We start from the raw sequence: 15,188 nt of genomic DNA on the forward strand, positions 1-15,188 counted from the left end.
TTAGGTTTGGTTAGAGTTGGTTAGGTTACATGAGAGGCGTGGAGACATTGTGACGGGTGTGTGTGTGTGTGTGTGCCACGGTGGTGGAGGCAGTGATGTGTCACGAGTGCAGGAACAGTTGGTGGAAACAGACAGACAGACTGACAGAACAACACACACATACACCCCAAAAACCTGTTGTTGTGTTTATTATGGCGGAAGACGTCTTGCTCGAAACCCTCTGGCAGATAAAAGTCTAACTGTGTAGACCTCTTGCTTGGCCTGGCACAGAGAGAGAGAGAGAGAGAGAGAGAGAGAGAGAGAGAGAGAGAGAGAGACAGAGAGAGAGACAGAGAGAGAGAGAGAGAGAGAGAGAGAGAGAGAGAGAGAGAGAGAGAGTGTGGCGGGGATGAATGTTTGCAGAATGCCACAGCAACAGTGAGGGAAACAGTTCGAAGGGCTTGTGGTGGTTGCCAGTGTGTTTTTTTTAAACATACTCGTATGTCTGTGAATACATATATATCATATTCGCCATTTCCCGCGTTAGTAAGGTAGCGTTATGAACAGTGGACTGAGCCTCAGAGGGAATACCCTCGCTTGGCCCCCTTCTCTGTTTCTTGCTTTGACAAATTACAAACGTTTCGACTTATATAATCCTCGTGAAATATCCGCCCAAATACGAAATGAAGAGGAAATGAAAAGGGCCAGTTGGCGAGGGTGTGAGTAATATCTGGTGACAACTGGCAACCACCAAGTCCAGCGGGTCCGCGGGTATATAAAGGCCGCGACCCGGCTGGACACGCACCTCCAGTCGCCTGGGAGCCCACTTACGTAGTCACCAGACTTCAAGCACAAGAAGAGCAATGTGAGTACCATTTGCTGTGCATTACGTCACCACACCTTCACTTCATGCTTTACCCTCCGTTCCTGTCGACACTAGCAATCATTACACTCGCCTGTACACTGTATGAAGCTCGGCTGTGGCCATTGGAGAAAATGGAAAGCTCTGGAGACCTTAAGCTTTATTTTGTATATATATATATATATATATATATATATATATATATATATATATATATATATATATCATGCCCCAATCACTCAAAATCTTTTTCACTCCATCCTTCCACCTCCAATTTAGTCTCCCACTTTTTGTTCCCTCCACCTCTGACACATATATCCTCTTGGTCAATCTTTCCTCACTCATTCTCTCCATGTGACCAAACCATTTCAAAACATCCTCTTCTGCTCTCTCAACCTCACTCTTTGTATTACCACACATCTTTCTTACCCTTTCATTACTTATTCGATCAAACCACCTCTTACCACATATTGTCCTCAAACATCTCATTTCCAGCACATCCACTCTCCTCCGCACAACTCTATCTATAGCCCACGCCTCGCAACCATATAACATTGTTGGAACCACTATTCCTTCACACATACCCATTTTTGCTTTCCGAGATAATGTTCTCGACTTCCACACATTCTTCAATGCTCCCCAGAACCTTCGCCCCCTCCCCCACCCTGTGACTCACTTCCGCTTCCATTGTTCCATTCGCTGCCAAATCCATTCCCAGATATCTAAAACACTTCACTTCCTCTAGTTTTTCTCCATTCAAACTTACCTCCCAACTAACTTGTCCCTCAACCCTGCTAAACCTAATAAACTTGCTCTTATTCACATTTACTTTCAGCTTTCTCCTTTCACACATATTTTCAGATTCACTCACCAACTTCTGCAGTTTCTCACACGAATCAACCACTGGTGCTCTGTCATCAACGAACAACAACTGACTCACTTCCCATGCCTTCTCATTCCCAACAGACTGCGTATTGTCTCCTCTCTCTCCAAAACTCTTGCATTTACCTCCCTAACACCCCATCCATAAATAAACAACCATGGAAACATCACACACCCCTGCCGCAGATCGACTTTCACTGAGAACCAATCACTTTCCTCTCTTCCTACTCGTACATATGCCTTACATCCTCAATAAAAACTTTTCTCTGCTTCTAAAAACTTACCTTCCACACCATATACTCTTAATACCTTCCACAAAGCATCTCTGTCAAACAAAGCATCTCTGTCAACCCTACCAGATGCCTTCTCCAGATCCATAAATGCTACATACAAATCCATTTGCTTTTCTAAGTATTTCTCACATACATTCTTCAAAGCAAACACCTGATCCACACATCCTCTACCACTTCTGAAACCACACTGCTCTTCCCCAGTCTGATGCTCTGTACATTCCTTCACCTTCTCAATCAATACCCTTCCATATAATTTACCAGGAATACTCAACAAACGTATGCCTTTGTAGTTTGAACACTCACTTTTATCCCATTTGCCTTTGTACAGTAGCACTATAAATGCATTCCGCCAATCCTCAGGCACCTCACCATGATCCATACGTACATTGAATATCCTCACCAACCAGTCAACAACACAGTCACCCCCTATCTTAATAACTTCAACTGTAGTACCATCCAAACCCGCCACCTTGCCGGATTTTATCATCCGCAAGGCTTTCACCACCTCTCTCTCAACCAAACCATTCTCCCTGACACACTCACTTCGCACACCACCCCGACCAAAACATCTTACATCTGCCACTCTGTCATCAAACGCATTCATCAGACTTTCAAAATACTCACTCCATCTCCTCGCTTCATCACAACCTGTTATCACTTGCCCCCATCACCGATGTTCCCATTTGTTCTCTTGTCTTGCGCACGTTATTTCCCTCCTTCCGAAACATCTTTTTATTCTTCTTAATGTTCACTGATACTCTCACCCCTACTCTCATTTGCCCCCCCCTTTTTTTTCCAACCCTTGGATTTTCCTCCTGACCTCCTGCCGCTTTCCTTTATACACCTCCCAGTCATTTGCACTCCTTGTAAGTGCCGTCCAAATGCCTATATCTTCTCTTTCACTAACAACTTTACTTCTTCATCCCACCACTCACTACCCTTTCTAATCTGTCCACCTCCCACGCTTCTCATGCCACAAGCATCTTTTGCGCAAGCCATCACTGCTTCCCTAAATACATCCCATTCCTCACCCACTCCCCTAACATCATTTGTTTTCGCCGTTTTTCCATTCTACGCTTAATCTCTCCTGGTACTTCCTTGCACAAGTCTCCTTTCCAAGCTCACTTACTCTCACCATTCTCTTCACCCCAACATTTTGTCTTCTTTTTTGAAAACCTCTACAAATCTTCACCTTCGCCTCCACAAGATAGTGGTTAGACATCTTACCAACTGCCCCTCTCTACATTAGCATCCAAAAGTCTCTCTTTTACACGCCTATCTATTAAAACGTAATCCAGTAATGCCCTTTGACCATTTCTCCTACTCACATACGTATACTTATGTATATCTCTTTTTAAACCAGGTATTCCCAATCACCAGTCTTTTTGCAGCACACAAATCTACAAGCTCTTCACCATTTCCATTTACAACACTGAATACCCCATGTACACCAATTATACCCTCACCTGCCACATTACTCACCTTCGCATTCAAATCACCCATCACTATAACCCGGTCTCGTAAATCAAAACTACTAACACACTCACTCAGTTGCTCCCAAAACACTTGCCTCTCATGACCTTTCTTCTCTTGCCCAGGTGCATATGCACCAATAATCACCCATCTCTCTCCATCCACTTTCAGTTCTACCCATATCAATCTAGTTACTTTCTTCACTCTATCACACACTCCCACAACTCCTGCTTCAGGAGTAGTGCTACTCCTTCCTGAGCCCTTGTCCTCTCACCAACCCCTGACTTTACTCCCAAGACTTTTTCAAACCACTCTTCCCCTTTACCATTGAGCTTCGTTTCACTCGGAGCGAAAACATCCAGGTTCCTTTCCTCAAACATACTACCTATCTCTCCTTTCTTCTCATCTTGATTACATTCACACACATTTAGACACCCCAGTCTGAGCCTTCGAGGAGGATGAGCACTCCCCGCGTGACTCCTTCTTCTGTTTCCCCTTTTAGAAGTTGAAATACAAGGAGGGGAGGGTTTCTAGCCTCCCGCTCCCGTCCCCTTTAGTCGTTTACGACACGCAGGAAATACGTAGGAAATATTCTTTCTCACTTTTCCCCAGGGATATATATATATATATATATATATATATATATATATATATATATATATATATATATATATATATATATATATATATATTCCTATGAGTCCACGGGGAAAATGAAACACGATAAGTTGCCAAGTGCACTTTCGTGTAATAATCACATCATCAGGGGAGACACAAGAGAGAAATATAAGTCAGTTGATATACATCGAAGACACGAAGCTAGGACGCCATTTGGTAAACATGATATGTCTTGAACAATCACATGTTTACCCAATGGCGTCCTAGCTTCGTCTCTTCGATGTATATCCAATGACTGTTATATTTCTCTCTTGTGTCTCCCCTGATGATGATGTGATTATGACACGAAAGTGCACTTAGGAACTTATAGTGTTTCATTTTCCCAGTGGACTCATAGGAATATCTTGATCCCGCGCAAAATTGTGATCCTTTCCAATATATATATATATATATATATATATATATATATATATATATATATATATATATATATATATATATAAGAAGGTTGGAACATAACATGAACATACCAGCGTGTATATTCATCAAGATGTTGAGAGACGTGTTAACTGGTATATTTGTTTCATCGACGACGATTCGGGATTATGTATATACGTTGTAACATAGTATATATATATATATCAAAGCTAGGGTCTTCAGTATACATTGACGACCTGTGTATGTAATCGTCTTATTGAGCTGGGCAAGGTGGAGGCAAGTAGAGAGGGTGACAGTAACTGGGAGGGGCGCGGGTAGGTGGAGGCAAATACAGAGAGGGTTACAGCGGGTACAGTACATGGACGATACAGAAGCGTGACAGATGGGCCCAGGGAACCAGAAGGAAGGGCGCCCCCCCCCCCCCCTCAACCTAGGAGTAGGTTACAGCTGTCGCGTTTCAGTGCATGACACACATCACCACCATCATCATCAAGTTACAGGAGGTACAGTGTTACTTCCATGAGGCAGTGTGGGGTATGGTGGGGTGTAGGGTAGGGTAAGTAAGGTGTTGGCACACAGGTGCAGTGGCAGCCAGCCAGCCTCGCCCTACACAGTGGTGTTCAAGTGGTGGGGGGAGGGGTCGTTAGGTGCTCGTAACTGGCCAGGTACACGAGTGTAAGTTACAGGTGTTCTGACAGTTAACTGAGTTACAGCAGTGTTTCCCTGGGGGGGGGGGTCGGGATGTGTGTGTATGTGTGTGTGTAGGGGGAGGGGTGGGGGTGTGTATGGATGTGTATGGGGTGGGGGTGTGTATGGTGTGTGTATGGGGGGGTGTATGGGGCGTGTGTGTGTGTGTGTGTGGGGTGGGGGTGTGTATAGATGTGTATGGGGTGCGTGTGTGGGGTGGGGGTGTGTATGGATGTGTATGGGGTGTGTGTGTGTGTGTTTGCGTGGGGTTGGGGGTGTGTATGGATGTGTATGGCGTGTGTGTGTGTGTGGGGGGTGTATGGATGTGTATGGGGTGTGTGTGTGTGTGTATTGGGTGTGTGTGTGGGGTGGGGGTGTGTATGGGGTGTGTGTGTGTATGTGTGTGTGTGTGTGGGGTGGGGGTGTGTATGGGGTGTGTGTGTGTGTGTGTGTGTGTGTGTGGGGTGGGGGTGTGTATGGCGTGTGTGTGTGTGTGTGTATGGGGTGTGTGGTGGGGTCTCTGCCCAAGTGTGGTGTAGCGACAATGTTTCGGCAGAGCCAGCGGGGTCGGGGTGGTGGGTCTTCGGTGGTGGTGGTGGTGGCCCGTTGTGGGTCTGTGCCCCGATGACCCAGGTGATCCATCTGCCACTCCAGGCTTTGTGGGGGGGGGGTGCATGATGACCAAACCCCCCCATCGGTCAAAAGACACCACTCCAGGTTGGGTCTGCCTGGTGTCAGTCATCAATATTTACATGGCCATCATTAATGTAATTATGTGGTTATTTACATGGCCATCATTAATGTAATTATGTGGTTATTTACATGACCATCATTAATGTATTTGTGTGGTTATTTACATGGCCATCATTAATGTAATTATGTGGTTATTTACATGGCCATCATTAATGTATTTGTGTGGTTATTTACATGGCCATCATTAATGTAATTATGTGGTTATTTACATGGCCATCATTAATGTATTTGTGTGGTTATTTACATGGCCATCATTAATGTAATTGTGTGGTTATTTACATGGCCATCATTAATGTAATTGTGTGGTTATTTACATAGCCATCATTAATGTAATTGTGTGGTTATTTACATGGCCATCATTAATGTAATTGTGTGGTTATTTACATGGCCATCATTAATGTAATTGTGTGGTTATTTACATGGCCATCATTAATGTAATTATGTGGTTATTTACATGGCCATCATTAATGTAATTGTGTGGTTATTTACATGGCCATCATTAATGTAATTGTGTGGTTATTTACATGGCCATCATTAATGTAATTGTGTGGTTATTTACATGGCCATCATTAATGTAATTGTGTGGTTATTTACATGGCCATCATTAATGTAATTGTGTGGTTATTTACATAGCCATCATTAATGTAATTGTGTGGTTATTTACATGGCCATCATTAATGTAATTGTGTGGTTATTTACATGGCCATCATTAATGTAATTGTGTGGTTATTTACATAGCCATCATTAATGTAATTGTGTGGTTATTTACATGGCCATCATTAATGTAATTGTGTGGTTATTTACATGGCCATCATTAATGTAATTGTGTGGTTATTTACATGGCCATCATTAATGTAATTATGTGGTTATTTACATGGCCATCATTAATGTAATTGTGTGGTTATTTACATGGCCATCATTAATGTAATTGTGTGGTTATTTACATGGCCATCATTAATGTAATTGTGTGGTTATTTACATGGCCATCATTAATGTAATTGTGTGGTTATTTACATGGCCATCATTAATGTAATTATGTGGTTATTTACATGGCCATCATTAATGTAATTGTGTGGTTATTTACATGGCCATCATTAATGTAATTGTGTGGTTATTTACATGGCCATCATTAATGTAATTGTGTGGTTATTTACATGGCCATCATTAATGTAATTGTGTGGTTATTTACATGGCCATCATTAATGTAATTGTGTGGTTATTTACATGGCCATCATTAATGTAATTATGTGGTTATTTACATGGCCATCATTAATGTAATTGTGTGGTTATTTACATGGCCATCATTAATGTAATTGTGTGGTTATTTACATGGCCATCATTAATGTAATTATGTGGTTATTTACATGGCCATCATTAATGTAATTGTGTGGTTATTTACATGGCCATCATTAACGTCATCATCTTGTGGTACGGACAGGTGGATGATGATGAAGACGACCACGACCTTCCTCCTGCTGCTGGTGGTGACCTTGGTGGCCGGCCAGAAGAGCCTGGTGGACTTCACCAAGGAGGAGCTGCAGCAGAACATCAACGACGACACCTTCATGCCGGAGCTGGTCAGCTGCGTCCGCTGCGAGATCGCCGACTGTCGCCCGCTCAGCTTGGCCATCATGAGTAAGTGGCACGCGCATGCGCCCTTCCTCCTCCTCCTCCTCCTCCTCCTCCTCCTCCTCCGCCCTCCTCCCTTCCCAGTCCATTGGTTGACGATCCCATATCCCATCCTGAGCGACTCCCCTTGACACCCCGTTTCCTCCCCTGACGTAAAAGCCTATATGAAATGTATATATATATATATATATATATATATATATATATATATATATATATATATATATATATATGTATATATAAGGGGAGAGAGCAGAGGAAGGGGCCAAGTGAGGATATTCCATCAAAGGCTCAGTCCTCTGTTCTTAACGCTACCTCGCTTACGCGGGAAATGGCGAATAGTATGGAAAATATATATTTCTATTTGATTTATTTTGCTTTGTCGCTGTTTCCCGCGTTAGCGACGTAGCGCAAGGAAACAGACGAAAGAAATGGCCCAACCCACCCACATACATATGTATATACATACACGTCCACACACGCAAATATACATACCTATACATTTCAACGTATACATATATATACACACACAGACATATACATATATACACATGTACATAATTCATACTGTCTGCCTTTATTTATTCCCATCGCCACCTCGCCACACATGGAATACCATCCCCCTCCCCCCTCATGTGTGCGAGGTAGCGCTAGGAAAAGACAACAAAGGCCCCATTCGTTCACACTCAGTCTCTAGCTGTCATGTAATAATGCACCGAAACCACAGCTCCCTTTCCACATCCAGGCCCCACAGAACTTTCTATATGACCAAACCATTTCAAAACACCCTCTTCTGCTCTCTCAACCACGCTCTTTTTATTTCCACACATCTCTCTTACCCTTACGTTACTTACTCGATCAAACCACCTCACACCACACATTGTCCTCAAACATCTCATTTCCAGCACATCCATCCTCCTGCGCACAACTCTATCCATAGCCCACGCCTCGCAACCGTATAACATTGTTGGAACCACTATTCCTTCAAACATACCCATTTTTGCTTTCCGAGATAATGTTCTCGACTTCCACACATTCTTCAACGCTCCCAGAACTTTCGCCCCTTCCCCCACCCTATGATTCACTTCCGCTTCCATGGTTCCATCCGCTGCCAGATCCACTCCCAGATATCTAAAACACTTTACATCCTCCAGTTTTTCTCCATTCAAACTTACCTCCCAATTGACTTGACCCTCAACCCTACTGTACCTAATAACCTTGCTCTCATTCACATTTACTCTCAGCTTTCTTCTTTCACACACTTTACCAAACTCGGTCACCAGCTTCTGCAGTTTCTCACATGAATCAGCCACCAGCGCTGTATCATCAGCTAACAACAACTGACTCACTTCCCAAGCTCTCTCATCCACAACAGATTGCATACTTGCCCCTCTTTCCAAAGCTCTTGCATACACCTCCCTAACAACCCCATCCATCCATATATATATATGTGTGTGTGTGTGTGTGTTTGTGTATGTGTCTGTTTGCATATATGTGTGTGTGTGTGTCTTATATAAAAACGTACATGTCTGTCGTGTGTATTACTACACAGGCGGAGGGACAACAATGGCCACAAGGTAATTTAACCCCCTTCCGTCTCCTTTTATTTCTAGGGGATATGCACCTTGTTGTAGAGGGTTGCCTCACGTGCTCGGACCAGCAGAAGCAGTTGGTGAACAACTTCTTGCCCGTTGTCGAATCGAAATACCCAAATGAATACGATTTCCTTCGAACTACATTGACGAGCTCGGTGTCGTGTTAACGACTCAGCAAAAACTCCAACCACCACACACCGTCTTGCTTGCCCTCCTCCTCCTCCCCCAGCAGGGAAGGACCTTGCTCACGTGGTCATGCACCTCCTCCCCCAGCAGGGAAGGACCTTGCTCACGTCGTGATGGTCAATTCCTGTCTATTATATTCATATCATAGTCGCACATCACTACACTTGCCTCTATTTATTTCTATATCATCTTTCCCCCGCCTCCTGTCTTTCTTTCTTCCTTTCTTTCCAATTCTTCTTTTTCTATAATGTTTATATATATATATATATATATATATATATATATATATATATATATATATATATATATATATATATATATATAGATTTGGTTGTGGAATTTGATGTATTATAACAAAGGTGTCAGTGTGTTTGTAAGACACGATTTGTGATGTTCTAAGTTTGATATATGATGTATAGGCCGGAAAATGTCTGAAATGTATATGTATATGTATATATATATATATATATATTGTCAGCTTAATTATACTTGCCTTTTATTCCCTACACCACATGTTTGCCTCCAAGAGTACGACCCTTGGGTACGACATGACGGTACGACCCTTGAGCACGACAGTACGACCCTTTGAGTATCATGGTACGACCCTTGAGCACGACAGTACGACCCTTCGAGTATCATGGTACGACATATGGGCACGACAGTACGACCCTTTAAGCACGACAGTACGACCCTTGAGCACCCTTGACATTTTTTTTTTTTTTTTTTTTTTTTTTTTTGCTTTGTCGCTGTCTCCCGCGTTTGCGAGGTAGCGCAAGGAAACAGACGAAAGAAATGGCCCAACCCACCCCCATACACATGTATATACATACGTCCACACACGCAAATATACATACCTACACAGCTTTCCATGGTTTACCCCAGACGCTTCACATGCCCTGATTCAATCCACTGACAGCACGTCAACCCCGGTATACCACATCGCTCCAATTCACTCTATTCCTTGCCCTCCTTTCACCCTCCTGCGTGTTCAGGCCCCGATCACACAAAATCTTTTTCACTCCATCTTTCCACCTCCAATTTGGTCTCCCTCTTCTCCTCGTTCCCTCCACCTCCGACACATATATCCTCTTGGTCAATCTTTCCTCACTCATTCTCTCCATGTGACCAAACCATTTCAAAACACCCTCTTCTGCTCTCTCAACCACGCTCTTTTTATTTCCACACATCTCTCTTACCCTTACATTACTTACTCGATCAAACCACCTCACACCACACATTGTCCTCAAACATCTCATTTCCAGCACATCCATCCTCCTGCGCACAACTCTATCCATAGCCCACGCCTCGCAACCATACAACATTGTTGGAACCACTATTCCTTCAAACATACCCATTTTTGCTTTCCGAGATAATGTTCTCGACTTCCACACATTCTTCAAGGCTCCCAGAATTTTCGCCTTGACATGTAAGGCATAATTAACATCAGGAGACACTGTTGTATCAAAATGTATAATTACTGTTGTATGATACATCAGGAGACACTGCCGTATCGGAATGTATAATTACTGTTGTATGATACATCAGGAGACACTGTTGTATCAAAATGTATAATTACTGTTGTATGATACATCAGGAGACACTGTCGTATCGGAATGTATAATTACTGTTGTATGATACATCAGGAGACACTGTTGTATTGGATGTATAATTACTGTTGTATGATACATCCTATGCATAATACGGCTGTGATGTATGTCTACCACCATCTGTCTTGTACCTGTCCCACATGTGGGACGATGGTGGATACTGCTGGGACATGTGGGACGAGGGTGGATACTGCTGGGACATGTGGGACGATGGTGGATATTGCTGGGACATGTGGGACGATGATGGATACTGCTGGGACATGTGGGACGATGGTGGATACTGCTGGGACATGTGGGACGATGATGGATACTGCTGGGACATGTGGGACGATGGTGGATACTGCTGGGACATGTGGGACGATGATGGATACTGCTGGGACATGTGGGACGATGATGGATACTGCTGGGACATGTGGGACGATGGTGGATACTGCTGGGACATGTGGGACGATGATGGATACTGCTGGGACATGTGGGACGATGATGGATACTGCTGGGACATGTGGGACGATGGTGGATACTGCTGGGACATGTGGGACGATGATGGATACTGCTGGGACATGTGGGACGATGATGGATACTGCTGGGACATGTGGGACGATGATGGATACTGCTGGGACATGTGGGACGATGGTGGATACTGCTGGGACATGTGGGACGATGATGGATACTGCTGGGACATGTGGGACGATGATGGATACTGCTGGGACATGTGGGACGATGATGGATACTGCTGGGACATGTGGGACGATGATGGATACTGCTGGGACATGTGGGACGATGATGGATACTGCTGGGACATGTGGGACGGTGGTGGATACTGCTGGGACATGTGGGACGATGATGGATACTGCTGGGACATGTGGGACGATGGTGGATACTGCTGGGACATGTGGGACGATGATGGATACTGCTGGGACATGTGGGACGATGATGGTGGATACTGCTGGGACATGTGGGACGATGGTGGATACTGCTGGGACATGTGGGACGATGATGGATACTGCTGGGACATGTGGGACGATGATGGATACTGCTGGGACATGTGGGACGATGATGGATACTGCTGGGACATGTGGGACGATGATGGTGGATACTGCTGGGACATGTGGGACGATGGTGGATACTGCTGGGACATGTGGGACGATGATGGATACTGCTGGGACATGTGGGACGATGGTGGATACTGCTGGGACATGTGGGACGATGATGGATACTGCTGGGACATGTGGGACGAGGGTGGATACTGCTGGGACATGTGGGACGATGATGGATACTGCTGGGACTGTGGGACGATGATGGATACTGCTGGGACATGTGGGACGATGATGGATACTGCTGGGACATGTGGGACGATGGTGGATACTGCTGGGACATGTGGGACGATGGTGGATACTGCTGGGACATGTGGGACGATGATGGATACTGCTGGGACATGTGGGACGATGGTGGATACTGCTGGGACATGTGGGACGATGATGGATACTGCTGGGACATGTGGACGATGATGGATACTGCTGGGACATGTGGGACGATGGTGGATACTGCTGGGACATGTGGGACGATGATGGATACTGCTGGGACATGTGGGACGATGATGGATACTGCTGGGACATGTGGGACGATGATGGATACTGCTGGGACATGTGGGACGATGGTGGATACTGCTGGGACATGTGGGACGATGATGGATACTGCTGGGACATGTGGGACGATGATGGATACTGCTGGGACATGTGGGACGATGATGGATACTGCTGGGACATGTGGGACGATGATGGATACTGCTGGGACATGTGGGACGATGATGGATACTGCTGGGACATGTGGGACGATGATGGATACTGCTGGGACATGTGGGACGATGGTGGATACTGCTGGGACATGTGGGACGATGATGGATACTGCTGGGACATGTGGGACGATGGTGGATACTGCTGGGACATGTGGGACGATGATGGATACTGCTGGGACATGTGGGACGATGATGGATACTGCTGGGACATGTGGGACGATGATGGATACTGCTGGGACATGTGGGACGATGATGGATACTGCTGGGACATGTGGGACGATGATGGATACTGCTGGGACATGTGGGACGATGATGGATACTGCTGGGACATGTGGGACGATGATGGATACTGCTGGGACATGTGGGACGATGATGGATACTGCTGGGACATGTGGGACGATGATGGATACTGCTGGGACATGTGGGACGATGATGGATACTGACATGTGGGACGATGGTGGATACTGCTGGGACATGTGGGACGATGGTGGATACTGCTGGGACATGTGGGACGATGATGGATACTGCTAGGGACATGTGGGACGATGATGGATACTGCTGGGACATGTGGGACGATGATGGATACTGCTGGGACATGTGGGACGAGGGTGGATATGCTGGGACATGTGGGACGATGGTGGATACTGCTGGGACATGTGGGCGATGATGGTACTGCTGGGACATGTGGGACGATGATGGATACTGCTGGGACATGTGGGACGATGAAGGATACTGCTGGGACATGTGGGACGATATGGATATGCTGGGACATGTGGGACGAGATGGATACTGCTGGGACATGTGGGACGATGATGGATACTGCTGGGACATGTGGGACGATGATGGATACTGCTGGGACATGTGGGACGATGATGGATATGCTGGGACATGTGGGACGATGATGATGGATACTGCTGGGACATGTGGGACGATGATGGATACTGCTGGGACATGTGGGGACGATGATGGATACTGCTGGGACATGTGGGACGATGGATGGATACTGCTGGGACATGTGGGGACGATGTGGGATACTGCTGGGACATGTGGGACGATGATGGATACTGTGGGACATGTGGGACGATGATGATGGATAGCTGCTGGGACATGTGGGACGATGATGGATACTGCTGGGACATGTGGGACGATGATGATGGATACTGCTGGGACATGTGGGACGAGGGTGATGGATACTGCTGGGACATGTGGGACGATGATGGATACTGCTGGGACATGTGGGACGATGGTGGATACTGCTGGGACATGTGGGACGATGGTGGATACTGCTGGGACATGTGGGACGATGGTGGATACTGCTGGGACATGTGGGACGATGGTGGATACTGCTGGGACATGTGGGACGATGGTGGATACTGCTGGGACATGTGGGACGGTGGTGGATACTGCTGGGACATGTGGGACGATGATGATGGATACTGCTGGGACATGTGGGATGATGATGGATACTGCTGGGACATGTGGGACGATGATGGATACTGCTGGGACATGTGGGACGATGATGGATACTGCTGGGACATGTGGGACGATGATGATGGATACTGCTGGGACATGTGGGACGATGGTGGATACTGCTGGGACATGTGGGACGATGATGGATACTGCTGGGACATGTGGGACGATGGTGGATACTGCTGGGACATGTGGGACGATGATGGATACTGCTGGGACATGTGGGACGATGATGGATACTGCTGGGACATGTGGGACGATGATGATGGATACTGCTGGGACATGTGGGACGATGATGGATACTGCTGGGACATGTGGGACGATGGTGGATACTGCTGGGACATGTGGGACGATGGTGGATACTGCTGGGACATGTGGGACGGTGGTGGATACTGCTGGGACATGTGGGACGATGGTGGATACTGCTGGGACATGTGGGACGATGGTGGATACTGCTGGGACATGTGGGACGATGATGGATACTGCTGGGACATGTGGGACGATGATGGATATTGCTGGGACATGTGGGACGATGGTGGATACTGCTGGGACATGTGGGACGGTGGTGGATACTGCTGGGACATGTGGGACGAGGGTGGATACTGCTGGGACATGTGGGACGATGATGGATACTGCTGGGACATGTGGGACGAGGGTGGATACTGCTGGGACATGTGGGACGATGGTGGATACTGCTGGGACATGTGGGACGATGATGGATACTGCTGGGACATGTGGGACGATGATGGATACTGCTGGGACATGTGGGACGATGATGGATACTGCTGGGACATGTGGGACGATGATGGATACTGCTGGGACATGTGGGACGATGATGGATACTGCTGGGACATGTGGGACGATGGTGGATACTGCTGGGACATGTGGGACGATGGTGGATACTGCTGGGACATGTGGGAC

General features: G+C 46.1%; 1 protein-coding gene across 1 annotated transcript; it reads left to right on the plus strand.

The window, feature by feature from the left end:
* Nucleotides 1-715: 715 nt before the first annotated feature.
* LOC139761364 (uncharacterized) lies at nt 716-9,881 on the plus strand. The gene is made up of 3 exons (XM_071685466.1): nt 716-844; nt 7,424-7,620; nt 9,228-9,881. Coding segments are annotated over exons 1-3 (348 nt in total). The 5' UTR covers nt 716-842; the 3' UTR covers nt 9,377-9,881.
* The last annotated feature ends 5,307 nt before the right edge of the window (nt 9,882-15,188 follow it).

The sequence above is a fragment of the Panulirus ornatus genome, chromosome 40 (assembly GCF_036320965.1).
Source record: "Panulirus ornatus isolate Po-2019 chromosome 40, ASM3632096v1, whole genome shotgun sequence".
In the NCBI taxonomy this organism is placed as follows: domain Eukaryota; kingdom Metazoa; phylum Arthropoda; class Malacostraca; order Decapoda; family Palinuridae; genus Panulirus; species Panulirus ornatus.

Excerpts from the sequence above, each read along its gene's own strand:
- LOC139761364 (XM_071685466.1), top strand. Across the intron at positions 7,621-9,227 it reads GCTCAGCTTGGCCATCATGA|GGGATATGCACCTTGTTGTA; the intron begins GTAAGTGGCACG and ends TTTTATTTCTAG.